Source organism: Phyllobates terribilis, unplaced genomic scaffold (genome assembly GCF_046119375.1).
Source record: "Phyllobates terribilis strain yellow unplaced genomic scaffold, ASM4611937v1 Scaffold_1__5_contigs__length_1240528914, whole genome shotgun sequence".
In the NCBI taxonomy this organism is placed as follows: domain Eukaryota; kingdom Metazoa; phylum Chordata; class Amphibia; order Anura; family Dendrobatidae; genus Phyllobates; species Phyllobates terribilis.
In genome coordinates, this window is record NW_027362761.1 from 583,847,659 (window position 1) to 583,875,328 (window position 27,670).

The 27,670-nt window shown below is 42.8% G+C and overlaps 2 protein-coding genes across 5 annotated transcripts in view; one reads left to right on the top strand and one right to left on the bottom strand.

The window, feature by feature from the left end:
* IL7R (interleukin 7 receptor) overlaps nt 1–23,136 on the top strand; it is a 37,549-nt gene extending 14,413 nt beyond the window's left edge. Inside the window, exons 5-9 of the mRNA XM_073681610.1 lie at nt 2,697–2,738; nt 3,514–3,670; nt 15,571–15,667; nt 17,826–17,901; nt 19,567–23,136. Coding sequence (XP_073537711.1) covers nt 2,697–2,738; nt 3,514–3,670; nt 15,571–15,667; nt 17,826–17,901; nt 19,567–20,016 — 822 coding nt within the window. The 3' untranslated portion in view covers nt 20,017–23,136. The remainder of the gene's footprint in view (nt 1–2,696; nt 2,739–3,513; nt 3,671–15,570; nt 15,668–17,825; nt 17,902–19,566) is intronic.
* Nucleotides 23,137–25,813: 2,677 nt separating this feature from the next.
* CAPSL (calcyphosine like) overlaps nt 25,814–27,670 on the bottom strand; it is a 37,935-nt gene continuing 36,078 nt past the window's right edge. For all 4 annotated transcript variants that reach the window (XM_073681622.1, XM_073681616.1, XM_073681624.1 and 1 more), the window contains one exon: nt 25,814–26,498. In XM_073681622.1, coding sequence (XP_073537723.1) covers nt 26,397–26,498 — 102 coding nt within the window. In that variant the 3' untranslated portion in view covers nt 25,814–26,396. The remainder of the gene's footprint in view (nt 26,499–27,670) is intronic.

A 27,670-nucleotide genomic window follows, 5' to 3' on the forward strand; every position in this document is an offset into this window, starting at 1 on the left:
AGTACAGAGATAATACACACAGTGATGTCACAGTACAGGGATAATACACACAGTGATGTCACAGTACAGGGATAATACACACAGTGATGTCACAGTACAGGGATAATACACACAGTGATGTCACAGTACAGAGATAATACACACAGTGATGTCACAGTACAGGGATAATAAACACAGCAATGTCACAGTACAGAGATAATGCACACAGTGATGTCACAGTACAGAGATAATGCACACAGTGATGTCACAGTACAGGGATAATACACACAGTGATGTCACAGTACAGGGATAATACACACAGTGATGTCACAGTACAGAGATAATACACACAGTGATGTCACAGTACAGGGATAATAAACACAGCAATGTCACAGTACAGAGATAATACACACAGCGATGTCACAGTACAGAGATAATACACACAGCGATGTCACAGTGCAGAGATAATACACACAGCGATGTCACAGTACAGAGATAATGCACACAGTAATGTCACAGTACAGAGATAATACACACAGTGATGTCACAGTACAGGGATAATACACAGTGATGTCACAGTGCAGAGATAATACACACAGTGATGTCACAGTGCAGAGATAATACACACAGTGATGTCACAGTACAGAGATAATACATACAGTGATGTCACAGTACAGAGATAATACACACAATGATGTCACAGTACAGAGATAATAAACACCGTGATGTCACAGTACAGGGATAATACACAGTGATGTCACAGTACATGGATAATACACACAGTGATGTCACAGTACAGGGATAATATACACAGTGATGTCACAGTACAGAGATAATACACACAGTGATGTCACAGTACAGGGATAATACACACAGTGATGTCACAGTACAGGGATAATATACACAGTGATGTCACAGTACAGAGATAATACACACAGTGATGTCACAGTACAGGGATAATACACATAGTGATGTCACAGTACAGAGATAATACACACAGTGATGTCACAGTACAGGGATAATACACACAGTGATGTCACATTCTAGAGATAATACACACAGTGATGTCACAGTACAGAGATAATATACACAGTGATGTCACAGTACAGAGATAATACACAGTGATGTCACAGTACATGGATAATACACACTGTGATGTCACAGTACAGGGATAATACACACAGTGATGTCACAGTACAGAGATAATACACACAGTGATGTCACAGTACAGGGATAATACACACAGTGATGTCACAGTACAGAGATAATACACACAGTGATGTCACAGTACAGGGATAATACACAGTGATGTCACAGTGCAGAGATAATACAAACAGTGATGTCACAATGCAGAGATAATACACACAGTGATGTCACAGTACAGGGATAATAAACACAGCAATGTCACAGTACAGAGATAATACACACAGCGATGTCACAGTATAGAGATAATACACACAGCGATGTCACAGTGCAGAGATAATACACACAGTGATGTCACAGTACAGAGATAATGCACACAGTAATGTCACAGTACAGAGATAATACACACAGTGATGTCACAGTACAGGGATAATACACAGTGATGTCACAGTGCAGAGATAATACACACAGTGATGTCACAGTGCAGAGATAATACACAAAGTGATGTCACAGTACAGGGATAATACACACAGTGATGTCACAGTACAGAGATAATGCACACAGTGATGTCACAGTAGGGAGATAATGCACACTGTGATGTCACAGTAGGGAGATAATACACACAGCGATGTCACAGTACAGGGATAATACACACAGTGATGTCACAGTGCAGAGATAATACACACAGGGATGTCACAGTGCAGAAATAATACACACAGCGATGTCACAGTACAGGGATAATACACACAGCGATGTCACAGTGCAGAGATTACACACAGTGATGTCACAGTACAGAGATAATACACACAGTGATGTCACAGTGCAGAGATAATACACACAGTGATGTCACAGTGCAGAAATAATACACACAGCGATGTCACAGTACAGGGATAATACACACAGCGATGTCACAGTGCAGAGATTACACACAGTGATGTCACAGTACAGAGATAATACACACAGCGATGTCACAGTGCAGAGATTACACACAGTGATGTCACAGTGCAGAGATAATACACACAGCGATGTCACAGTGCAGAGATTACACACAGTGATGTCACAGTACAGGGATAATACACACAGTGATGTCACAGTGCAGAGATTACACACAGTGATGTCACAGTGCACAGATAATACACACAGTGATGTCACAGTGCAGAGATAATACACACAGTGATGTCACAGTGCAGAGATAATACACACAGTGATGTCACAGTACAGAGATAATACACACAGTGATGTCACAGTACAGCGATAATACACACAGTGAGGTCACAGTACAGAGATAATACACACAGTGATGTCACAGTACAGGGATAATACACACAGTGATGTCACAGTACAGGGATAATACACACAGTGATGTCACAGTGCAGAGATAATACACACAGTGATGTCACAGTACAGGGATAATACACACAGTGATGTCACAGTACAGGGATAATACACACAATGATGTCACAGTACAGGGATACTACACACAGTGATGTCACAGTGCAGAGATAATAATGCTCTTGACTGGCCGCTTCTATTTCTCACTTTGATACCAGCGAACTGATATTTTTATGTTGCAGGATTGTAAAGATGAAACATATAGGACTGGACACCACAAGATGGTAGGTGTACAGATCCTCCTAAGAGCTACCTATGGACAACGCGCGTCGTGGACTTTACAATTTGCACTTTCTGATGGAGTTTTCGGTGCATGTTCGAAGCAGAATCCAAAATAGAGTAAAAGTGTAAAAGAAGGATTTAGGAGACATCTAGATGGTGGATTTATTGTAAATCCCCCTTTAAATTTCTACTTTACATTTCAGTATCACCTGCATAAAAGATTGCTGCAAAAATATCAGTGTGTGTATCTGAATCACACAGTTCCCACTTATGAAATCCCCCAAAGTGCCCAGAAATGCCCCTTGTTATGGAAACCTGCAAAAGCAGCACCACAGCATGGTCCCAATCTGGGGATGTAAGGGTGAAATGTACGAGTCTGGTACATCGAAAAGAATGGAGGCGCCCACAGTCACTCTGCAGGGCGGCCAACCATCCAGAAATTCCAGGACAGTTGGTAAAAATCGGCACTTTTTTGCCCGGTTCATGAAAAGAATTTGAGGCGTCCGTGATTTTTTTAGAAGCTGAAGAAACTTTTACAGATTGTTTTGACTGTAATTCATCATTTTACAGTTTATGTCTTATATGAGAATTCTGGGCTGTAGACACGGATCACTTATCATAATGATTTATTATGTTTTCCAATGTGACTGCAAAAATGTTTGATAAGTTGTCCAGAAAAAAATTGAAAAGTCAAGTTGGCGACCTTGGGGGTAGGGGGATGGGGGATTTCTATCAAACCTGCTTACATATTGTTTTATTCTTATCCTTATCTTTCAGTGTTTTACTATTAGAGCTCTGGTCCTGTATGTTCCAAAGGGAAATCTAGATTATTCCACAAAGTACGAGGTGAGAGTCCGATCCAAACCTACAGAATTCTATGACGGCTCCTGGAGCCCATGGAGCGCGATAACCACCTTCAAGACAGAGAACAATGGTAAGAGAAAATGGCGAGATCCCCTCAGCAAGGGAACGGTTGTACGTTGGGATAAATGTCAGTAATCTATGATATCTGATCACCGGATTGGGGTGGTCATGTGTTATGGAAAGGAGCAGGAGGTGGGAGGGTATTGATTCCCTGGAGAACTAGGGTAGTTCACCTTTACCTTGGTAGTCTAGGGTAGAAGAGGGAGGTCATTCCCCTTTACCTTGGTGGTCTAGGGTAGAATAAGGAGGTCATTCCCCTTTACCTTGGTGGTCTAAGGTAGAAGAAGGAGGTCATTCCTCTTTACCTTGGTGATCTACGGTAGAAGAAGAAGGTCATTCCCTTTACCTTGATGGTTTAGGGTAGAAGAGGGAGGTCATTCACCTTTACCTTGGTGGTCTAGGGTAGAATAAGGAGGTCATTCCCCTTTACCTTGGTGGTCTAAGGTAGAAGAAGGAGGTCATTCCTCTTTACCTTGGTGATCTACGGTAGAAGAAGAAGGTCATTCCCTTTACCTTGATGGTCTAGGGTAGAAGAGGGAGGTCATTCCCCTTTACCTTGGTGGTCTAGGGTAGAAGAGGGAGGTCATTCCCCTTTACCTTGGTGGTCTAGGGTAGAAGAGGGAGGTCATTCCCCTTTACTTTGGTGGTCTAAGGTAGAAGAGGGAGGTCATTCCCCTTTACCTTGGCGGTCTAGGGTAGAATAAGGAGGTCATTCCCCTTTACCTTGGTGATCTACGGTAGAAGAAGAAGGTCATTCCTCTTTACCTTGGTGATCTACGGTAGAAGAAGAAGGTCATTCCCTTTACCTTGATGGTCTAAGGTAGAAGAGGCAGGTCATTCCCCTTTACCTTGGTGGTCTAGGGTAGAATAAGGAGGTCATTCCCCTTTACCTTGGTGGTCTAAGGTAGAAGAAGGAGGTCATTCCTCTTTACCTTGGTGATCTACGGTAGAAGAAGAAGGTCATTCCCTTTACCTTGATGGTCTAGGGTAGAAGAGGGAGGTCATTTCCCTTTACCTTGGTGGTCTAGGGTAGAAGAAGGAGATCAGTCCCCTTTACCTTGGTGGTCTAGGGCAGAAGAAGGAGGTCATTCCCCTTTACCTTGGTGGTCTAGGGTAGAAGAAGGAGGTCATTCCCCTTTACCTTGGTGGTCTAGGGTAGAAGAAGGAGGTCATTCCCCTTTACCTTGGTGGTCTAGGGTAGAATAAGGAGGTCAATCCCCTTTACCTTGGTGGTCTAAGGTAGAAGAAGGAGGTCATTCCTCTTTACCTTGGTGATCTACGGTAGAAGAAGACAGTCATTCCCCTTTACCTTGGTGGTCTAGGGTAGAATAAGGAGGTCATTCCCCTTTACCTTGGTGGTCTAAGGTAGAAGAAGGAGGTCATTCCTCTTTACCTTGGTGGTCTATGGTAGAATAAGGAGGTCATTCCCCTTTACCTTGGTGGTCTAAGGTAGAAGAAGGAGGTCATTCCTCTTTACCTTGGTGATCTACGGTAGAAGAAGAAGGTCATTCCCTTTACCTTGATGGTCTAGGGTAGAAGAGGGAGGTCATTCCCCTTTACCTTGGTGGTCTAGGGTAGAAATCATTTTTAAATCTCTGATGGTTTAGAATAAGTGGATAGAACAGGTCTAATATCTGATTCCCTGATGGTCTAGAATTATAAACCCTTCATTAATGGTCTAGGAACAAGAATTCAATGTAATGGCCATCAAATCCACAATACATGTATGGTTAATCAGGAGGTTGTTAATTAAACCCCTGGTGGTCTAGGGTAAAGACTCCTTCCTTAATGGTCTAGGGTGCAAGGATGGGATTAATATTTGACTCCCTTGTGGTGTAAAGTAAAAGAGGAGATTATTATTGCATACCATGGTGGTCTACAGTAATGCGTTAATGGGTTATTATTTAATTCCCTAGTGGTTTAGGGTAGAAGAGTGGCGTTTTTAATCTATTCCCTAGTGGCCTAGTGTAATGCCCCTTCCTCAGTGGTCTAGGGTCAAATGGGATTCATATTTGATTCCTGGGTGGACTTGGGTAATTCTCCTTTCCTTAGTGATCTAGGGAAGAGGAATAGAATATTATTTTATTCCCTGGTGGTCTGGAGTAATGCCCCCTTCCTTAGTGGTCTAGGTTAAGAAGGGGGGTTAATGTGTGATTCCCGGTGGGTCTATTAAATGCCCTTTTCCTTAGCAGTCTAGGGTAGAAGAAAGGGTCATATTTTATTCTCTGATTGTCTAGAGTAGTGTCCTCCTGCTTGGTGGTCTAATGTAGAAGAGTTATTCTATTATTCCCTGGTCGTCTAGGGTGCAGCCCCCTTTCTTAGTGCTGTAGGGTAGAAGGGGTGATATTTGATTCTCATGTGGTCTAGTGTAATAACCCCTTCCTTATTGGTCAAGAGTAGAAGATGGGGTTATTATGATTATTCCCTGGTGGTATAGGGTATCGTCTTCTATAAGGACTGGGGCAGGTAAGGGGTTAGGTGTCTCCCATAAATTGGGACTCTATGGCCTTGTAGTCATGAGGAAATAGTGCACATTATTATATGCATAGCCTCCTCTATCAGAGCACAAAGAATAAAGTTATGGAGAACGAGACTTATGAAGACTTAAGATTTTGCCTCCAAGAAAGTTTCAGTCCTTGGTCCAAAATTAGACAAACGTGGATTATTCCTAGAATTAAGACTTATGTTTCAGGGGCATATTTTGGTGAGAATCTTACCAAAGTTCTAGGAGTGGAATGGAAATTTTGGAGAACAGTCTCAGGAGAATTTGATATAAGTATAGGATTCTTTATACTGTGTGTGTCCATTTTTTAGGATGTTTTCCTACGAAACCAGAAGGAATATTATTTGATCCCCTGGTGGTCTAGAGTAAGGCACATTTCCTTGGTGGCTTGGGGTAGAAGATGAGTTTAATAGCTGATTTCATGGTGTTGTAGGATAAGGTTTTCATCTTTAGATTTCTAGGCTGGAAGAAGGGGGTAAAATCAGAGACCCTGGGAGTATAAGGTAATGCCCCTTTTCTTGGTGGTTTAGAATAGAAGAGGTCGGTAGTTTATGATTTAATGGTGGTCTGGGGTCATTCCCTTTCCCTAGTGGGTGTACATTTACATTAAAAGAGGAGGTAAAGAGTTAATTCCCTAGTGGTCTAGGGTAAGGGTAAGGTTCTCTTCCTTGGGTAACAAATGCTGAACTGGTAGTTTACTCACCACCTCAGTTTGTGAGCTTTGTTAGATTTCAGTGGCAAGGAGGAGGGACACTGAGGACCTGCCAGTCAGGCTAGGTGGTGGGAGATTCCACATTAGCAGGGAGGAAGGACACTGAGGAGCTATAAATCAGGCTAGGTGGGTGGAGATTAAGCAGCAGGGAGGAGGAACATTGAGGAGTGGTCAATCAGGCTAGGTGAGTGGAGATTCAGCAGCAGGGAGGAGGGACACTGAGGAGCTATAAATAAGGCTAGTTGGGTGGAGATTAAGCAGCAGCAGGGAGGAGGGAAACTGAGGAGCAGTCAATCAGGCTAGGTGAGTGGAGATTCAGCAGCAGGGAGGAGTGACACTGAGGAGCTATAAATCAGGCTAGGTGGGTTGAGATTAAGCAGCAGGGGGGAGGAACACTGAGGAGCTATAAATAAGGCTAGTTAGGTGGAGATTCAGCAGCAGGGAGGAGGGACACTGAGGAGCTATAAATCAGGCTAGGTGGGTGGAGATTAAGCAGCAGGGAGGAGGGACACTGAGGAGTGGTCAATAAGGCTAGTTGGGTGGAGATTAAGCAGCAGGGAAGAGGGAAACTGAGGAGCGGTCAATCAGGCTAGGTGAGTGGAGATTTAGCAGCAGGGAGGAGGGACACTGAGGAGCTTTAAACAAGGCTAGTTGGGTGGAGATTAAGCAGCAGGGAGGAGGGACACTGAGGAGTGGTCAATCAGGCTAGGTGAGTGGAGATTTAGCAGCAGAGAGGAGGGACAGTGAGGAGCTATTAGTAAGGCTAGTTGTGTGGAGAATAGAAGCAGCAAGAAGGAGGGACACTGAGGAGCTATAAATAAGGCTAGTTGGGTGGAGATTAAGCAGCAGCAGGGAGGAGGGACACTGAGGAGCGGTCAATCAGGCTAGGTGAGTGGAGATTCAGCAGCAGGGAGGAGTGCCACTGAGGAGCTATAAATCAGGCTAGGTGGGTGGAGATTAAGCAGCAGGGGGGAGGGACACTGAGGAGCTATAAATAAGGCTAGTTGGGTGGAGATTCAGCAGCAGGGAGGAGGGACACTGAGGAGCTATAAATCAGGCTAGGTGGGTGGATATTTAGCAGCAGGGAGGAGGGACACTAAGGAGTGGTCAATAAGGCTAGTTGGGTGGAGATTAAGCAGCAGGGAGGAGGGAAACTGAGGAGCGGTCAATCAGGCTAGGTGAGTGGAGATTCAGAAGCAGGGAGGAGGGACACTGAGGAGCTTTAAATAAGGCTAGGTGGGTGGAGATTAAGCAGCAGGGGAGAGGGACACTGAGGAGCTATAAATAAGGCTAGTTAGGTGGAGATTCAGCAGCAGGGAGGAGGGACACTGAGGAGCTATAAATCAGGCTAGGTGGGTGGAGATTAAGCAGCAGGGAGGAGGGTCACTGAGGAGTGGTCAATAAGGCTAGTTGGGTGGAGATTAAGCAGCAGGGAGGAGGGAAACTGAGGAGCGGTCAATCAGGCTAGGTGAGTGGAGATTCAGCAGCAGGGAGGAGGGACACTGAGGAGCTTTAAATAAGGCTAGGTGGGTGGAGATTAAGCAGCAGGGGGGAGGGACACTGAGGAGCTATAAATAAGGCTAGTTAGGTGGAGATTCAGCAGCAGGGAGGAGGGACACTGAGCAGCTATAAATCAGGCTAGGTGGGTGGAGATTAAGCAGCAGGGAGGAGGGACACTGAGGAGTGGTCAATAAGGCTAGTTGGGTGGAGATTAAGCAGCAGGGAGGAGGAAAACTGAGGAGCGGTCAATCAGGCTAAGTGAGTGGAGATTCAGCAGCAGGGAGGAGGGACACTGAGGAGCTTTAAATAAGGCTAGTTGGGTGGAGATTAAGCAGCAGGGAGGAGGGACACTGAGGAGTGGTCAATCAGGCTAGGTGAGTGGAGATTTAGCAGCAGAGAGGAGGGACAGTGAGGAGCTATTAGTAAGGCTAGTTGTGTGGAGAATAAGCAGCAAGGAGGAGGGACACTGAGGAGCTATAAATAAGGCTAGTTGGGTGGAGATTAAGCAGCAGCAGGGAGGAGGGACACTGAGGAGCGGTCAATCAGGCTAGGTGAGTGGAGATTCAGGAGCAGGGAGGAGTGACACTGAGGAGCTATAAATCAGGCTAGGTGGGTGGAGATTAAGCAGCAGGGGGAGGGACACTGAGGAGCTATAAATAAGGCTAGTTGGGTGGAGATTCAGCAGCAGGGAGGAGGGACACTGAGGAGCTATAAATCAGGCTAGGTGGGTGGAGATTTAGCAGCAGGGAGGAGGGACACTGAGGAGTGGTCAATAAGGCTAGTTGGGTGGAGATTAAGCAGCAGGGAGGAGGAAAACGGAGGAGCGGTCAATCAGGCTAGGTGAGTGGAGATTCAGCAGCAGGGAGGAGGGACACTGAGGAGCTTTAAATAAGGCTGGTTGGGTGGAGATTAAGGAGCAGGGAGGAGGGACACTGAGGAGCGGTCAATCAGGCTAGGTGAGTGGAGATTCAGCAGCAGAGAGGAGGGACAGTGAGGAGCTATTAGTAAGGCTAGTTGTGTGGAGAATAAGAAGCAGCAAGGAGGAGGGACACTGAGGAGCTATAAATAAGGCTAGTTGGGTGGAGATTAAGCAGCAGCAGGGAGGAGGGACACTGAGGAGCGGTCAATCAGGCTAGGTGAGTGGAGATTCAGCAGCAGGGCGGAGGGACACTGAGGAGCTATAAATAAGGCTAGTTGGGTAGAGATTAGCAGCAGCAGGGAGGAGGGACACTGAAGAGCGGTCAATCAGGCTAGGTGGGCAGAGATTTAGCAGCAGGGAGGAGGGACACTGAGGAGCTATAAATCAGGCAAGGTGGGTGGAGATTCAGTAGCAGGGAGGAGGGACACTGAGCATCTGTCAATTAGGCTAGGTTTGCACAGATTTAGCTCAGGGAGGAAGGACAATAAGAATCTATCAATCACATTAGGGAGGTGGAGATTCAGCAGCAGCAAGGAGGAGGGACACTGAGTAGCTGTCAATAAGATTAGGTGGGCAGAGATTGAGTTTAAGTTTACAAAACGCATAATTTAGACATTCTAATATGCGTTTCACAATAAGTACATCCGTCTGATCAAGTCTAAGAGATGTATTTTAGAATACAGTTATATGAAAAAGTTTGGGCACCCCTATTAATCTTAAGCTTAATGTTTTATAAAAATTTGTGTTTTTGCAACAGCTATTTCAGTTTGATATATGTAATAACTGTTGGACACAGTAATGTTTCTGCCTTGAAATGAGGTTTATTGTACTAACAGAAAATGTGCAATCTGCATTCAAACAAAATTTGACAGGTGCATAAGTATGGGCATTAATATTTAGTAGTAAAGTGACATTAATATTTAGTAGATCCTCCTTTTGCAAAAATAACAGCCTCTAGTCGCTTCCTGTAGCTTTTAATGATTTCCTGGATCCTGGATGAAGGTATTTTTGACCATTCCTCTTTACAAAACAATTCCAGTTCAGTTAAGTTTGATGGTCGCCGAGCATGGACAGCCCTCTTCAAATGATCCCACAGATGTTCAATGATATTCAGGTCTGGGGACTGGGATGGCCATTCCAGAACATTGTAATTGTTCCTCTGCATGAATGCCTGAGTAGATTTGGAGCGGTGTTTTGGATCATTGTCTTGCTGAAAGATCCATCCCCTGCGTAACTTCAACTTTTTCACTGATTCTTGAACATTATTGTCAAGAATCTGCTGATACTGAGTGGAATCCATGCGTTCCTCAACTTTAACAAGATTCCCGGTGCCGGCATTGGCCACACAGCCCCAAAGCATGATGGAACCTCCACCAAATTTTACTGTGGGTAGCAAGTGTTTTTCTTGGAATGCTGTGTTTTTTCGCCGCCATGCATAACGCCTTTTTGTATGACCAAACAACTCAATCTTTTTCATATAACTGTATATGCAGTTTGTATTTTGCAAGATGTCGACAGCTTTACTTTAATCACTGTATAAATGAAAAGTTCTGGAACTTTCTAATATTCTTTGTGTTTCAATTCCACTGCTCTCTACACCATTCTCAAAATCTCTCTCTTTCCTGCTGTCAGAAAATAGGAATATTCCTCTTTCCATCCAGAGTAAAAAAGCCTGTACAGACTTAATATTCCTCTTAGCTGAGGGTTTGGTACAATTGTAACCAGTCTGGACACATAAGATTAGCACGGCTTCTTCATGGGATACAATAGATGTAAACACTCGGCTGTGAGAAGTATTTGGTATGGCTGAGTCTTGTTCCTCTCAATCTATACAAAAATGTTCCTATTCACTGACAGCAAGCAAGAATTTAGAAAATTATCAAAAACATGAACACATAATATATTAGAAAGTATCCCCCCAATTCCATAAAGTTGGGACGCTATGTAAAATGCATGCGATGATTTGGAAATCTCTTGTAGCCATATTTCATTCACAGCAGAACACAGAAAACAGATCAGAAGTTGAATGTTGGACATTTTTCTATTTCGTTTGAAAAAAAACCTAAATTTAGAAATTGATGGCAGCAAAACGTCTCAAAAAAGTTGGGCCCGGGCCATATCTGCAGGCGGCCAGTTTATCCCCCGAATTCTTCTTCTGTGGAGCCGTGCTGCTGAGATGGAGGCAGTATGAGGTTTAGTTTTGTCTTGCTGAATTATACAATGTCTTCCCTGAAATAGACACTGTCTGGATGGATCAGATGTTGTTCTGACACTTCTATATAATGCTCAGCATTGATGGCGCCTTTCATGTGTGCGCAGCCTCTGTCACAGGCACTAATGCCCCCTAACCATCAGAGATGCAGAGCTGTGCACTGATAAGCTGCATGGATGGTCCCTCTACTCGATAACAAGCTGGATGGTCCATCTCCTTGATAACAAGCTGGATGGTCCCTCTAATCGATAACAAGCTGGATGGTCCCTCTACTAGATAACAAGCTGGATGATCCGTTTCCTCGATAACAAGTTGGATGCTCCCTCTCCTCGATAACAAGCTGGCTTATCCCTCTCCTTGATAACAAGCTGGATGGTCCCTCTACTCAATAACAAGCTGGATGATCAGTCTCCTTAATAACAAGCTGGATGGTACCTCTTCTCGATAACAAGCTGGATGGTCCCTCTTCTCTATAACAAGCTGGATGGTCCCTCTCCTCGATAACAAGTTGGATGGTCCCTCTCCTTGATAATAAGCTGGATAGTTCCTCTCCTCGATAACAAGCTGGATGCTTCCTCTCCTTGATAACAAGCTGGATGGTCCATCTCCTCGATAATAAGATGGATGGTTCGTCTCCTCAATAACAAGCTGGATGGTCCCTCTCCTCAATAACAAGCTGGATGGCCCGTCTCCCCGATAAAAAGCTGGATGGTTCCACTCCTCGATAACAAGCTGGATGGTTCTTCTCCTCGATAACAAGCTGAATGGTCCCTCTCCTCGATAACAAGCTGGATGGTCCTTCTCCTCGATAATAAACTGGATGGTGCGTCTCCTCAAAAACAAGCTGGATGGCCCATCTCCTCAATAACAAGCTGGATGGTCCGTCTCCTCGAAAACAAGCTGGATGGCCCGTCTGCTTGATAACAAGCTGGATGGTTCTTCTCCTCGATAACAAGTTGGATGGTCCCTCTCCTCCTGGGTCCACAGGACCCGGCCTATGTGGTTGCCATATAGAATTTCACATTTTGATTCATCTGACCACAGAACAGTTTTCCATTTTGCCTCCGTCCATTATAAATTATCTTTGGCCCAGAGAAGACGGCAGCGTTTCTGGATTGTTCTGATACTCAGCTTCTTATTTATATGATAAAGCTTTCACTTGTATTTCTGGATTACATGGCGACCTGTGATGTCAGACAATTGTATCTAGAAGTTAATAGCAGATTTCAAAATCATTGAATCCTTGTTTTCTGTACATTTTACACAGCGCCTCCAACGTTTTTTTAGAATTGTGGCTGTAGAAAAGTCAGTGTACTTCACAGTGACTTCATCAGCAGAATAGTGAGTGCAGCTCTGGAGTATAATACAGGATGTAACTCATGATCAGTACAGGATAAGTAATGTAATGTATGTACACAGTGACTGCACCAGCAGAATAGTGAGTGCAGCTCTGGAGTATAATAAAGGATGTAACTCAGGATCAGTACAGGATCAGTAATGTAATGTATGTACACAGTGACTGCACCAGCAGAATAGTGAGTGCAGCTCTGGGGTATAATACAGGAGGTAACTCAGGATCAGTAGTGTAATATATGTACGCAGTGACTGCACCAGCAGAATAGTGAGTGCAGCTCTGGAGTATAATACAGGATGTAACTCAGGATCAATAATGTAATGTATGTACACAGTGACTTCACCAGCAGAATAGTGAGTGCAGTTCTGGAGTATAATACAGGATGTAACTCAGGATCAGTAATGTAATGTATGTACACAGTGACTGCACCAGCAGAATAGTGAGCTCAGCTCTGGAGTATAATACAGGATGTAACTCAGGATCAGTACAGGATCAGTAATGTAATGTATGTACACAGTGACTGCACCAGCAGAATAGTGAGTGCAGCTCTGGAGTATACAGGATGTAACTCAGGATCAGTACAGGATCAGTAATGTAATGTATGTACACAGTGACATGCACCAGCAGAATAGTGAGTGCAGCTCTGGAGTATAATACAGGATGTAACTCAGGATCAATACAGGATCAGTAATGTAATGTATGTACACAGTGAGTGCACCAGCAGAATAGTGAGTGCAGCTCTGGAGTATAATACAGGAGGTAACTCAGAATCAGTAGTGTAATGTATGTACACAGCGACTGCACCAGCAGAATAGTGAGTGCAGCTCTGGAGTATACAGGATGTAACTCAGGATCAGTACAGGATCAGTAATGTAATGTATGTACACAGTGACTGCACCAGCAGAATAGTGAGTGCAGCTCTGGAGTATAATACAGGAGGTAACTCAGGATCAGTAGTGTAATGTATGTACACAGTGACTGCACCAGCAGAATAGTGAGTGTAGCTCAGGAGTATAATACAGGAGGTAACTCAGGATCAGTAGTGTAATATATGTACACAGTGACTGCACCAGCAGAATAGTGAGTGCAGCTCTGGAATATAATACAGGAGGTAACTCAGGATCAGTAGTGTAATATATGTACGCAGTGACTGCACCAGCAGAATAGTGAGTGCAGCTCTGGAGTATAATACAGGATGTAACTCAGGATCAGTAATGTAATGTATGTACACAGTGACTGCACCAGCAGAATAGTGAGTGCAGCTCTGGAGTATAATACAAGATGTAACTCAGGATCAGTAATGTAACGTATGTACACAGTGACTGCACCAGCAGAATAGTGAGTGCAGCTCTGGAGTATAATACAGGATGTACCTCAGGATCAGTAATGTAATGTATGTATACAGTGACTGCACCAGCAGAATAGTGAGTGCAGCTCTGGAGTATAATACAGGAGGTAACTCAGGATCAATAGTGTAATGTATGTACACAGTGACTGCACCAGCAGAATAGTGAGTGCAGCTCTGGAGTATAATACAGGAGGTAATTCAGGATCAGTAGTGTAATATATGTACACAGTGACTGCACCAGCAGAATAGTGAGTGCAGCTCTGGAGGATAATACAGGATGTAACTCAGGATCAGTAATGTAATGTATGTACACAGTGACTGCACCAGCAGAATAGTGAGTGCAGCTCTAGAGTATAATACAGGAGGTAATTCAGGATCAGTAGTGTAATATATGTACACAGTGACTGTACCAGCAGAATAGTGAGTGAAGCTCTGGTGTATAATACAGGAGGTAACTCAGGATCAGTAATGTAATGTATGTACACAGTGACTGCACCAGCAGAATAGTGAGTGCAGCTCTGGAGTATAATACAGGATGTAACTCAGGATCAGTACAGGATCAGTAATGTAATGTATGTACACAGTGATTGCACCAGCAGAATAGTGAGTGCAGCTCTGGAGTATAATACAGGAGGTGATTCAGGATCAGTAATGTAATGTATGTACACAGTGACTGCAGCAGCAGAATAGTGAGTGCAGCTCTGGAGTATAATACAGGATGTAACTCAGGATCAGTACAGGATCAGTAATGTAATGTATGTACACAGTGATTGCACCAGCAGAATAGTGAGTGCAGCTCTGGAGTATAATACAGGAGGTGATTCAGGATCAGTAATGTAATGTATGTACACAGTGACTGCAGCAGCAGATTACTGAGCTCACATACCAGTGTTCTTTACTTATTTTCAGTTGTTCGCCATTTCCCAGTCTACTGGTTTTCTGCTTGCCATGGGGGCAGTACACTCCTAATTGGTTGACAATTCAGACTAGTAGTGTGGTTGTAATGCCGACTTCAACTGTGCACTAAAAGTGACAGCTTTTCCTCTGTATCATCAGAGCAGCACACGGGCACTGAAGCTGACCAGCTTCATAGGAGCACTTACAAGCTCTACAGTAAAGACCTTGTAAGTGCACGCTCCTTACATAGTAGATTGACCACTGAGGTGGCTGGTAACTTAAACAAAGAACATTATATAATAGAATTAATAAGATTTTTAATAGTAGGTGAATTTAAAAGTTACTTTTTTTTACAAGCAATTTGACCTATATATGAAGATGAGAATTAACCCCTGTAAGTTTTGCAGACCAATGTACATTACATCTGTTATTTACTTGCCTTTTGTCTATTTTTTTTTTCTAAAGGGGATATGAATTCTACTGTACCAATCGTTCTAAGTACAAGCATCCCCTTTTTCTTGCTTATTGTAGTTATATTGATTGCCGTGTTTTGGAAAAGCAGGTAAGTAATACAAGTTGTATGTCTGATGATATACTGTATGTCTTACCAGTTTAATCTGTCTAGAAACACCCCCCCAAAAAATCCCAGAATGATGCACTTTGGGTGCATATGATAAGCCCTATATTCATAGCAGAGGATTAAAATGGGATGGTTGGAAATTGTGCCTTAAGGACTTTGTTCAGGAAATATATAATAATAACTGATCATTTAATTCTACGTAATCCAAATAGATTCATAGGGCGGTCAGAGCAATGTTCTAATACTCTACCCCAAATCTATCGCCATAGACATATAGTGATGTGAAAAAGTGTTTGCCCCCTTCCTGATTTCTTTTTCTTTTGCATGTTTGTCACACTTAAATGTTTCAGATCACAAAACAAATGTAAATATTAGACAAGGATAACACAAGAAAACACAAGATGCAGTTTTTAAATGAAGGTCTTTATTATTAAGGGAAAAAGAAATCCAAACCTACAGGTCCCTGTGTGAAAAAGTGATTGCCCCCTAACCCAATAACTGCTTGGGTCCTTAGCAGCAATAACTGCAATCAAGCGTTTCCGATAACTGGCAATGAGTCTTTTACAATGCTCTGGAGGAATTTTGGCCGCTCATCTTTGCAAAATTGTTGTAATTCAGCCACAATGGAGGGTTTCCGAGCATGAGCCACCTTTTTAAGGTCATGCCACAGCATCTCAATCGGATTAAGGTCAGGACTTTGACTAGGCCACTCCAAAGTCTTAATTTTGTTTTTCTTAAACCATTCAGAGATGGACTTGCTGGTGTGTTTTGGATCATTCTCCTGTTGCATAACCCATATGCGCTTTAGCTTGAGATCACGAACAGATGGCCAGACATTCTCAGTCAGGATTTTTTGGTAGACAGCAGAATTCATGGGTCCATTTACCACAGCAAGTCCTCCAGGTCCTGAAGCAGCAAAACAGCCACAGACTATCACACTACCACCACCATATTTTACTGTTGGTATGATGTTCCTTTTCTGTAATGCTGTGTTACTTCTACGCCAGATGTAATGGAACATACACCTTCCAAAACGTTTGACTTTTGTCTTGTCAGTCAACAGAGTATTCCCCCAAAAGTCTTGGCGATCATCAAGATGTTTTAGGGCAAAACTGAGACGAGCCTTTATGTTCTTATTGTTCAGCAGTTATTTTCGTCTTGTAACTCTGCCATGCAGGCCATTTTTGCTCAGTCTCTTTCTTATGGTGGAGTCATGAACACTGACCTTAACTGAGATAATTGAGGCCTGCAGTTCTTTGGATGTTGCTGTGGGGCCCTTTGTGACCTCTTGGATGAGTTGCTGTTGCTCTCTTGGGGTAATTTTGGTCTGCCGGCCACTCCTGGGAAGGTTCACCACTGTTCCATGTTTTCGCCATTTGTGGATAATGGTTCTCACTGTGGTTCACTGGAGTCCCAAAGCTTTAGAAATGGCTTTATAACCTTTTCCAAACTGATAGATCTCTATTACTTTGTTTTTCACTTGTTCCTGAATTTCTTTGGATCGCAGCATGATGTGTAGCTTTTGAGGATCTTTTGGTCTACTTCACTTTGTCAGGCAGGAGCTATTTAAGTGATTTCTTGGTTGAGAACAGGTGTGGCAGTAATCAGACCTGAGTGTGGCTAGGGAAATTGAACTCAGCTTCCCAAAGATGTGATAAACCACAGTTAATTTATGTTTTAAGGTGGGGGGGAGATCACTTTTTCACACAGGGCCCTGTAGGTCTGGATTTCTTTTTCCCGTAATAATAAAGACCTTCATTTAAAAACTGCATTTTGTGTTTTCTTGTGTTATCTTTGTCTGATATTTACATTTGTTTTGTAATCTGAAACATTTAAGTGTGAAAAACATGCAAAAGAATAAGAAATCAGGAAGGGGGCAAACACTTTTTTACACCATTGTACATGTAATTTTGCCTGCCTGCAGCCACCATTAGGGGGAGCTCTCACTGACAATAATAAACCCATATGTAGTGAGCTCCCCCTAGTGGTAAAAGTTGTCTGGTAATTCTCTCAATTGCTCAAATTTCCAATACATTTTGTGCATCAATCTCCTGTGATTTCCATCATTGTATTGTGAACTATCCGCCATTTTTTTCACAAAAAAAAAAAACAAACTTTTTTTTTAACTTTACTTTTACAGAATTAAGCCTTTTGTGTGGCCAGAAATCCCTGATCATAAAAAGACTCTGGAAAAACTTTGTGCCAAACCTAAACAGGTAGGTACATCACTGATCGACATCGCGCCAAATAACCGAATAAACAGTATACAATATATCTCTCTGGTGTAGCCGGGTCTTTTTAACAAGTGTCTAATATTCACATAGCAGGGAAAGAACTTGAGCGACCCACAACCACGTCTCTATTTTTTATGCTTCTGGCAGGTCTCCTAGTGTATATTGGGGCAGAATATGGAGGAGGTGAAGGGGCCGAGCTCAGGGGAAAATAAGCTATTTTTTTAAAAGTTGTCTAACTCTTTCCAGAACTCATAGAGAAAGCCTGTGAGTCCTGCTTCCCCGCCCACTCAAAGAGAAAGCCTGTGAGTCCTGCTTCCTCCTCCCACTCATAGAGAAAGCCTGTGAGTCCTGCTTCCCCGCACACTCATAGAAAGCCTGTGAGTCCTGCTTCCTCCTCCCACTCATAGAGAAAGCCTGTGAGTCCTGCTTCATCCTCCTACTCATAGAGAAAGCCTGTGAGTACTGCTTCCCCGCCCACTCATAGAGAAAGCCTGTGAGTCCTGCTTCCCCCGCCCACTCATAGAGAAAGCCTGTGAGTCCTGCTTCCTCCTCCCACTCATAGAGAAAGCCTGGGTACTGCTTCCCCCGCCCACTCATAGAGAAAGCCTGTGAGTCCTGCTTCCTCTTCCCACTCATAGAGAAAGCCTGTGAGTCTTGCTTCCTCCTCCCACTCATAGAGAAAGCCTGTGAGTCCTGCTTCCTCCTCCCACTCATAGAGAAAGCCTGTGAGTCCTGCTTCCCTGCCCACTCATAGAGAAAGCCTGTAAGTCCTGCTTCCTCCTCCCTCTCATAGAGAAAGCCTGGGAGTCCTGCTCCCTCCTCCCACTTATAGAGAAAGCGTGTGAGTCCTGTTTCCCCTCGCACTTATATAGAAAGCCTGTGAGTCCTGTTTCTCCTTGCACTTATGTAGAAAGCCTGTGAGTCCTGTTTCTCCTCGCACTTATATAGAAAGCCTGTAAGTCCTGTTTCCCCTCGCACTTATATAGAAAGCCTGTGAGTTCTGTTTCCCTTCGCACTTATGTAGAAAGCCTGTGAGTCCTGTTTCTCCTCACACTTATGTAGAAAGCCTGTGAGTCCTGTTTCTCCTCGCACTTATATAGAAAGCCTGTAAGTCCTGTTTCCCCTCGCACTTATATAGAAAGCCTGAGTCCTGTTTCTCCTCGCACTTATGTAGAAAGCCTGAGAGTCCAGTTTTCCCACGCACTTATGTAGAAAGCCTGTGAGTCCTGTTTCTCCTCGCACTTATGTAGAAAGCCTGAGAGTCCTGTTTCCCCACGCACTTATGTAGAAAGCCTGTGAGTCCTGTTTCTCCTCGCACTTATGTAGAAAGCCTGAGAGTCCTGTTTCCCCACGCACTTATGTAGAAAGCCTGAGAGTCCTGTTTCCCCGCGCACTTATATAACAAACTAATGCATCTATATAATTAAAAAAATGAAATCGGCAAATAATCTTGTTTAAAAGTCTACCGTTTTGTGTATACAGCCCCTATGCAGACCTAATAAGCAGTAAGGAACATAAAGAAAGGGTTTGTTTGTAGTCTGTTATTGTGGAAAACCATAGGTCTGCATGGGGGCTGTATACACAAAACGGTAAGAGAATTGAAAGCAATAGGAAAACAAGTGATTCTTAATATTATTTGTTTTACAGAACATCCACATAAGCTTCAATCCCCATTACTACGAGATCATTCCCATCAATAAAATAGATTACATCAAAGCGCCAGAGGTCACGGAAGACAACGACGAGCTCGGCATCGCAGACTGCTGCATTGAAACACCATCCGCCAATACCTGTAATACTAACCTGTCTCCTGCAGAGGGCAGCAGCAAATCTCTCACTAATGCTAATCACACAGGTATAAGCGAGAATCTCGCAGATAATGGAGAAAACTCGCTAAAATCTGGCACTGTATCGCTGCTACCTGGCGATGGCGTCTCTGAGAAATGCAGCCCATCAAATGTCAGCAATGGGATCAAACCTGTGGCCGTAAGACATCCTGGACCAAAGGGCTTATGCTGGGAAGATATTTATATTGCTATGTCTGCCTTCAAGACACCCAGCAGTGCAGTAAAGCAAGTCCCCAAAACTACCTGCTAACGCTTCACCAAGGGGTCACATTATAATCTGAGCTGTAATATTCAGACTTGGTGTAGTACTTCTCCATAGAGCCACAAGGGGGAGACCTTGGAAATCAAAAAAGTGCGCACCATGCTGGTATCTGGATAATCGGACCACCACTCCACTACTTCACATCACTGAACGTTTCATATTAGCTGCTAATGGTCACAGAAAGAACAGTTGACCTTCACTTAAATTGCGGATGCATGAAAGATACCAAAAGAATGTGCATCCCCTTCTAATTAGTGAGATCAGGTCCTGCTATTGCTTATAAGGTCCTCATATTTTAGTCTGTGTAGTGAATACTCTGAATATATATATGCAATGAAATTAGTTTGTTGAACAGCACTCCCTGTGGATAGGTGTGGTATTGCAATTTTTATACAAATTTATAATAAGAACTTGCAATACCCCACCTGACCACAAGGAGTGCTGTTCAACAAACTAATTTCATTCTTTCTTTTAGCACTTGACATCTAGTGGTACATTTATTCAGTTCTGTACTTTTCTTCTGGGTTGTCCGCACACATTAAAGGGGTTAACTATTACCTTTTATTATTTTAAAGAAAAGGGGCACATGGTGGTCATAAAATAAAAAAAATCATACTCAGGCTGCAACATGCCTCCATACTGCTACTAGTTTCCCCAGCCAGTCCAATTGCATCCTCCTTCGGCAGAAGGCTTCGGGTGACTCCTGCAGCCAATGATTGGCTGCAGCAGTCACCTGATGCCTTCCCTGTAAGATGAAGCGGTAGTATCGGATACTGATAGAGATCCGGTGTTTTGGGGGGTTTTTTGGACTACCATGGGCCTATTTTTAAAGTACTAAACAAAAAGTGGACATCTCCTTTAAGGTAGAACTGGAGCAAATTTATGGGAACTGGAGAAGTTTTCCATATCAACCAATCAGATTCCTTTTCTCATTTTTGGAAAAATGTAAAGCTGTGATCTGATTGGTAAATATGGGCAATAGATTCAATTCCTTTGTATCAGATTTCTGTTTCCTTAATTGGTCAGAATACAGACAAAAGGTCAGGCTTTATACACTTTTATAGCACTCGGACCTCCATTTTTCTAATGCATAGCTACTATGTTAATGATCTCTGTCTACCTGCAGCCACCACTAGAGGGAGCTCACTGAGTCATTTTATTATTAAATTCAGTGAATGCATCATACACAGTGAGCTCCCCCTAGTGGTGGTTGTGGGCATCCATCAATTTATCAGTAAAAGCACTCTTGTAAGTGTATCTGAACAGGCAATAGTAAAATATTTAGAAGTTCTGTATATAGGAATATGCTAGCTTATATAGGCTGCTGTGCACAGACATTTTTTTTTTTTAAAACAAAAGCTGCTAGGTAGACATAAAAATCATGATCCCCTTTAAAGTGAATCTCCATCTTTCATCACTATATACAAAATTCTGAGTAGAAATTATATTTCTTTATAGGTGTTAGAGCTCCATGTTTTTCATAAAGGGCTCCTAATGCCACGCATAGTCAGAGGAGTAAATACAATTCTGGATGCCTGCACACACTAAAGGGAGCTGAGAGGTTCAATGCATACACTGTGAGCAGGGAGCTCCCCCTAGTGGTGGCTGCAGACAGGATCTTATCATGTATCTCTGTATACAGGGAGCTCCCCCTAGTGGTGGCTGCAGACAGAATCTTATCATGTATCTCTGTATACAGGGAGCTCCCCCTAGTGGTGGCTGCAGACAAGATCTTATCATGTATCTCTGTATACAGGGAACTCCCCCTAGTGGTGGCTGCAGACAGAATCTTATCATGTATCTCTGTATACAGGGAGCTCCCCCTAGTGGTGGCTGCAGACAGATTCTTATCATGTATCTCTGTATACAGGGAGCTCCCCCTAGTGGTGGCTGCAGACAGGATCTTATCATGTATCTCTGTATACAGGGAACTCCCCCTAGTGGTGGCTGCAGACAGAATCTTATCATGTATCTCTGTATACAGGGAGCTCCCCCTAGTGGTGGCTGCAGACAGATTCTTATCATGTATCTCTGTATACAGGGAGCTCCCCCTAGTGGAGGCTGCTGACAGAATCTTATCATGTATCTCTGTATACAGGGAGCTCCCCCTAGTGGTGGCTGCAGACAGGAACTGATCATGTATCTCTGTATACAGGGAGCTCCTCCTAGTGGTGGCTGCAGACAGGATCTTATCATGTATCTCTGTATACAGGGAGCTCCCCCTAGAGGTGGCTGCAGACAGGATCTTATCATGTATCTCTGTATACAGGGAGCTCCCCCTAGTGGTGACTACAGACAGAATCTTATCATGTATCTCTGTATACAGGGAGCTCCCTCTAGTGGTGACTGCAGACAGAATCTTATCATGTATCTCTGTATACAGGGAGCTCCTCCTAGTGGTGACTGCAGACAGAATCTTATCATGTATCTCTGTATACAGGGAGCTCCCCCTAGTGGTGACTACAGACAGAATCTTATCATGTATCTCTGTATACAGGGAGCTCCCTCTAGTGGTGACTGCAGACAGAATCTTATCATGTATCTCTGTATACAGGGAGCTCCTCCTAGTGGTGACTGCAGACAGAATCTTATCATGTATCTCTGTATACAGGGAGCTCCCCCTAGTGGTGGCTGCAGGCAGACAGAATTGTATAACATAAATTTATGTCTATGCAGGGGATTTGGAGCGCTGTTAGAAAAATGGGACTCTGATCCCAATACATAAAAAATAAAAAGCTCAGAATTGTAGTGGTGAATAATCACTTTAGGGAAGTGGTGACTCCTCAGCCACTGCAAAACTACAACTGCCTGACTGTGACATGCTGAGAGTTGTATTTCGGAGCCATCAGTTATAAATCCCCGATCTTAGGATTTGCTGCTCTGGGGATACATACAGGATTCCCTTACATACTAGACTTGCTCCGCTCACGATGGACGGCATTATATAGAGATATAGCTGTATACCTCTACTTGCTGAATGTACTTCTGCTGTGCTGGACTGTATTCTTATGTCTTGCAGTATATTACGAATGTATTATGTTGTATCCTCATGTACCTGTGTGAATATGATTGTACCATTGTTGCAGTAAATATTATATACCAATGGGACAGATGTTTGGGATTATGATAAATGCACATGAAGGCGCCGTCGGGACGGGGCTTGGTTCATTGGATGGCGGCATATGGGTGTGGCTTAGCTATATAGGGGCGCAGAATTCTCTCCACGGGGTTCAATGGCGGCACATGGGTGTGGCTTAGCTATATGGGGGCGCAGAATTCTGTCCACGGGGTTCAATGGCGGCACATGGGTGTGGCTTAGCTATATGGGGGCGCAGAATTCTGTCCACGGGGTTCAATGGCGGCACATTGGTGTGGCTTAGCTATATGGGGGCGCAGAATTCTGTCCACGGGGTTCAATGGCGGCACATGGGTGTGGCTTAGCTATATGGGGGCGCAGAATTCTGTCCACGGGGTTCAATGGCGGCACATGGGTGTGGCTTAGCTATATGGGGGCGCAGAATTATGTCCACGGGGTTCAATGGTGGCACATGGGTGTGGGTTAGCTATATGGGGGCGCGGAATTCTGTCCATGTCCAGGAGGCTCCCAGAAAAAGAGGAGATCTACCTGATTCCCACAAAAGCATCAGACGTTTATGTCATTTTGGTAATGTGTTCATGAACCAGGAGGATCAGGATGATCAGGGTTGCTATATTGCTCCCAGATAGGGGAATAATGTAGTGCCTGAAAGTTCTACAGCATGATCCAAAAGTTCCTGGGGCTCTAGATAAAGCAACAGTGCCAGTGCTTGGGGAACTAGAGGAGATCCTAAAATCTACTGATCAAACAAAAAAAAATCTATAATAAAGATTTAAAGGTAGACATTGTGATAGTTTTCCAATTGAATTATCATCTGTAATCACATTTATTGCCAATCAGTCATCCTGTCCCCTAAGTTTCCACCTTGCATGTGACATGCGAGCTGCTGCGCAGAGCTCAGCCTGCAGCCTCTCCTGGGACTTTCACCTGCATCTTCGCCTCTCCAGCATCCTGGGCAGAACTTTTGAGTAATCTTTAGAATTGTACTTTCTGATAGATGTGATCTGGCTACACCTCCTTAAGATGGCGAGGAAGCAACCCGAATATTCCCTTTTAGAAAGACCATTATATTTTGGGAGAGGTTAAGAGAATGCAGTGTTATCCTTAAAGAGGTAGGACTCACATTTCTTCACATCTTACAAAAATGGATGAACACCTGTTAACTTAGTTTCTGAATTTTATGTATATTATTATATTACACAGGGATTGACCCCGTCTACAATCATTCTCAATCATGTTGGCAGATACTGGATATAATATATACAAAACACATCTAATAAAACATTCACAACTAGTGTACAATAATCCGAGGACACAATAAATGACGCAGCAAATAATTCTACAGTAATGTGCAATGATATTGCATTGATATAGATGGGATCCTTTAAGGTTTGTGCTATGGTAAAAAAAATAGACAGCGTCCAGGGTGAAAAACCAATGGAAAATTCTTTTAAATTTGTGACATGTCAACCATGGAGGGGTTTATGCTGCTTTTATGGATCTAGATTTTCCCTCTCGAACACTAAGGCAAAAATCCTCCAATGAAGGATGAGGTAGGTTACCGTATGATTCCATCTTTCGTCCAATAACCAACATTTTAGATAATTTCTCTGGGATTTTGCATTAATGGCCTATTGTTAGGTCTGATCCTGCTGCCACCGCTAATCAGCAGAACTATGCAATACACAGTCCTGTACACCAATTCTTAACTTTTTGCACAATTTTTCTTTACTCGTGCACTGTATTGCTACGTTAACACTTCTATCCTTCAAACCTCTATTTCAATGTTTTACTTCCCTGTACCTCAATTATAGGGATTGTCCACCCATTTATTTCTATTTAAAAAAAAATTAAACGAACATGTAAAGAAGAGGTACATCACTAATATGGACAGAACTTTGTCGAACACCCCCTACCCACTCCTTGCAAATCAGTCATTGCTTCACTACTAGCCCTGACCCTAAACTTTCATGGTATCATTAAAAAACAACATTGGGTAATGGTGAGTACAAATATAAAGTGTATTTTAGTGATTACTCAAAAGAATTTTGCATATTTTCTTACTTACCAAAAGTAAAAAAAAACAACAGGTAGTATCAGATTCTATCTGTGGTCAGCGGTGGTGTTTTTTTTTTTGGAAGAAAGTATCCATGTTTTTCTAATCCTGGACAACTCCTGTATTGCATTTACTTCCTGAATGATCGTGCAGTTGAATTTCAGGACACTGCTTCATATAGGTGGCGCTAGAGTCCTCTTCCTCTCTGAAGAGACAATTTGCATATTTCATTTCCCAGAGGATAGAGGGGCATGCATGGCCTATAAGTCTCCTCACTCCGACATGCCAGGCCTGACATGTCACTCTTCCACAAGAAAAAACGTTACCCCTTAGATACCAGTCCAGAGCCTCTCCGCTCGCCAACTCAGATCTCTTCCTTTGCACTAATGAGGGGCAATACTCCGAAACACCATGTCTGAAAACTGAGATTCTGGTTTGGCTTTTATCCTAATTGCAAGGGTCGATATTGACTTTTAGGATCGCTGCTTCCAATAGGTGGCGCTAGAGTTCAAGTCCTCTTCCTCTCTGAAGAGACAATTTGCATATTTAATTTCCCCAAAGGAGCATGAATGGCCTGTAAGTCTCCTCACTCTGACACTCTGAGAAATGTACCCCAAAACACCGTGTCTGCAAATTGAGATTCTGATTTGGCTTTTATCCTAATTGCAAGGCTCGTTAAAGGGTTCTTATTGACTTCCAATAGGTGGCGCTAGAGTTGTAGTCCTCTTTCTCTCTGAAGAGACAATTTGCATATTTAATTTCCCAGAGGAGCATGCATGGCTTAGAAGTCTCCTCAGTCTGACATGCCGGGCTTGGCTTGTCACTGTCCACAAGGAGAAATGTTACCCCTTAGACCCAAGGGGTGGCGCTATTATTGGAAGAAAGCAGCCATGTTTTTCAAAATCAACACCCTAAAATGAACTAAAAATGGTAAAACCATGTCCTAAAGGTCCCAAATACCCAGGAATGGGACCAGTTTTAATAAACGAGGCCTACTATATGTGGAAATTCAATTATTTTAACTCAAAATTTCACATGCAAAGCCCGTGTCTAATTCTTCGCCCAATTAGACATAATGTCAGTATAGTTTTTAACCCCCAAATCTTTAAAGGAACGTTAAAAGGGGCTAAACAAAAATTTTAAATAATGTCTCTGACAACCCGACAAAACTGAAAAACACAATAGTAAAAAAATATATATATATATTTCTGTCTATCACAACTTCCAGGCGTTCTTCATCATTAGTACAAAGTAAACATCGGTGTCGATCGATGCGCTCACCCCCGCGTAATAGTTTAGGAATTCGTCTTTAGTTACCTGAAAAATAAAAGAAAATTAGAGTCAAAAGTCATTAAAACTGGTGCAAAAGAAAAGTAAAGCAGAGGATGCCCATAGCAACCAATCAGATTGCAGCTTTCATTTCTCGGAAGCCCTTTTGAGAATGAAAGAAGGGATCTGATTGGTTGCTATCGGCGACTGTTGCTCTTTTCACTCTGCACCATTTTGATAAATTTTCCTAAAGGTTTTATAGATAAAGGCGATTATTTTTCTTTAATTTTAGGAGACGGATTCTGTTTGGATTTGATATTTCAGCAATTACAGCTTATTCTGTGAAAAATAAAAAAAAATTGACTTAAAAGTAATTGTGCATTTTTGTAGGTTTTTGGTGTTTGTTCACACACCCCTCCTCCCGTTTTCATCCCAATCCAATTTTCTGGTTGAAATTAAAGGAGTATTTACAATTCATGAATGACAGCGTCCAGGCACCGCCCACTTGTGGTGGAGCCACGAAATCCACCGAAAGCAGCTGTTTCCATGGAAACTAATAAGAATCACAAAAAAAGTGCGTCCCGGCTACGCTCGACAGTTCTCGTAACTCGCATTCACTTCTTTAGGAGCCATGAACAGCTTAGATGGGAACAACCCTTTAATGGGAGATCGGTGTCACTGCTTTTAAGCCACTCTTACGGCGTAAAAAGTTGCAAAAGATTGAAGTTCCCTAAGGGAAAAAAAAAGTTTCTCCTAACAAAAAAAATATATAAAATTATTTATTTTTATTAATAAAAAAATTATACAGTGTGTGTATATATATATATATATATATATATATATATATATATATATATATATATAATATATATATATATATATATATATATATAGGTTGAGTCGCCCCTTTTCTTAAATAAAAAATGGGGATATAAAAAATAAACACGCTTGGTTTTGTCTTGTCTGAAAAAAGTAAAATCTAAACAGTCCTCACGCATCAGTGGAAAAATGAAACAAAAAGGTCCGGATGTCAGAAAAAGGAGCCACAAACAAGACTTTTTTTTTTTACAACAAAAAAATTCATTTTTACCGCACATTGAACATGGTGAAAAACAAGAAACCCCAAAACGACGGCAAAATTTTTTAATTTTTTTTTTTTTTAACCTTTTTTGTCCCTTTTTTTGCAGCATGTTACAGTTCATGGTGTAAAAAAATGAGCT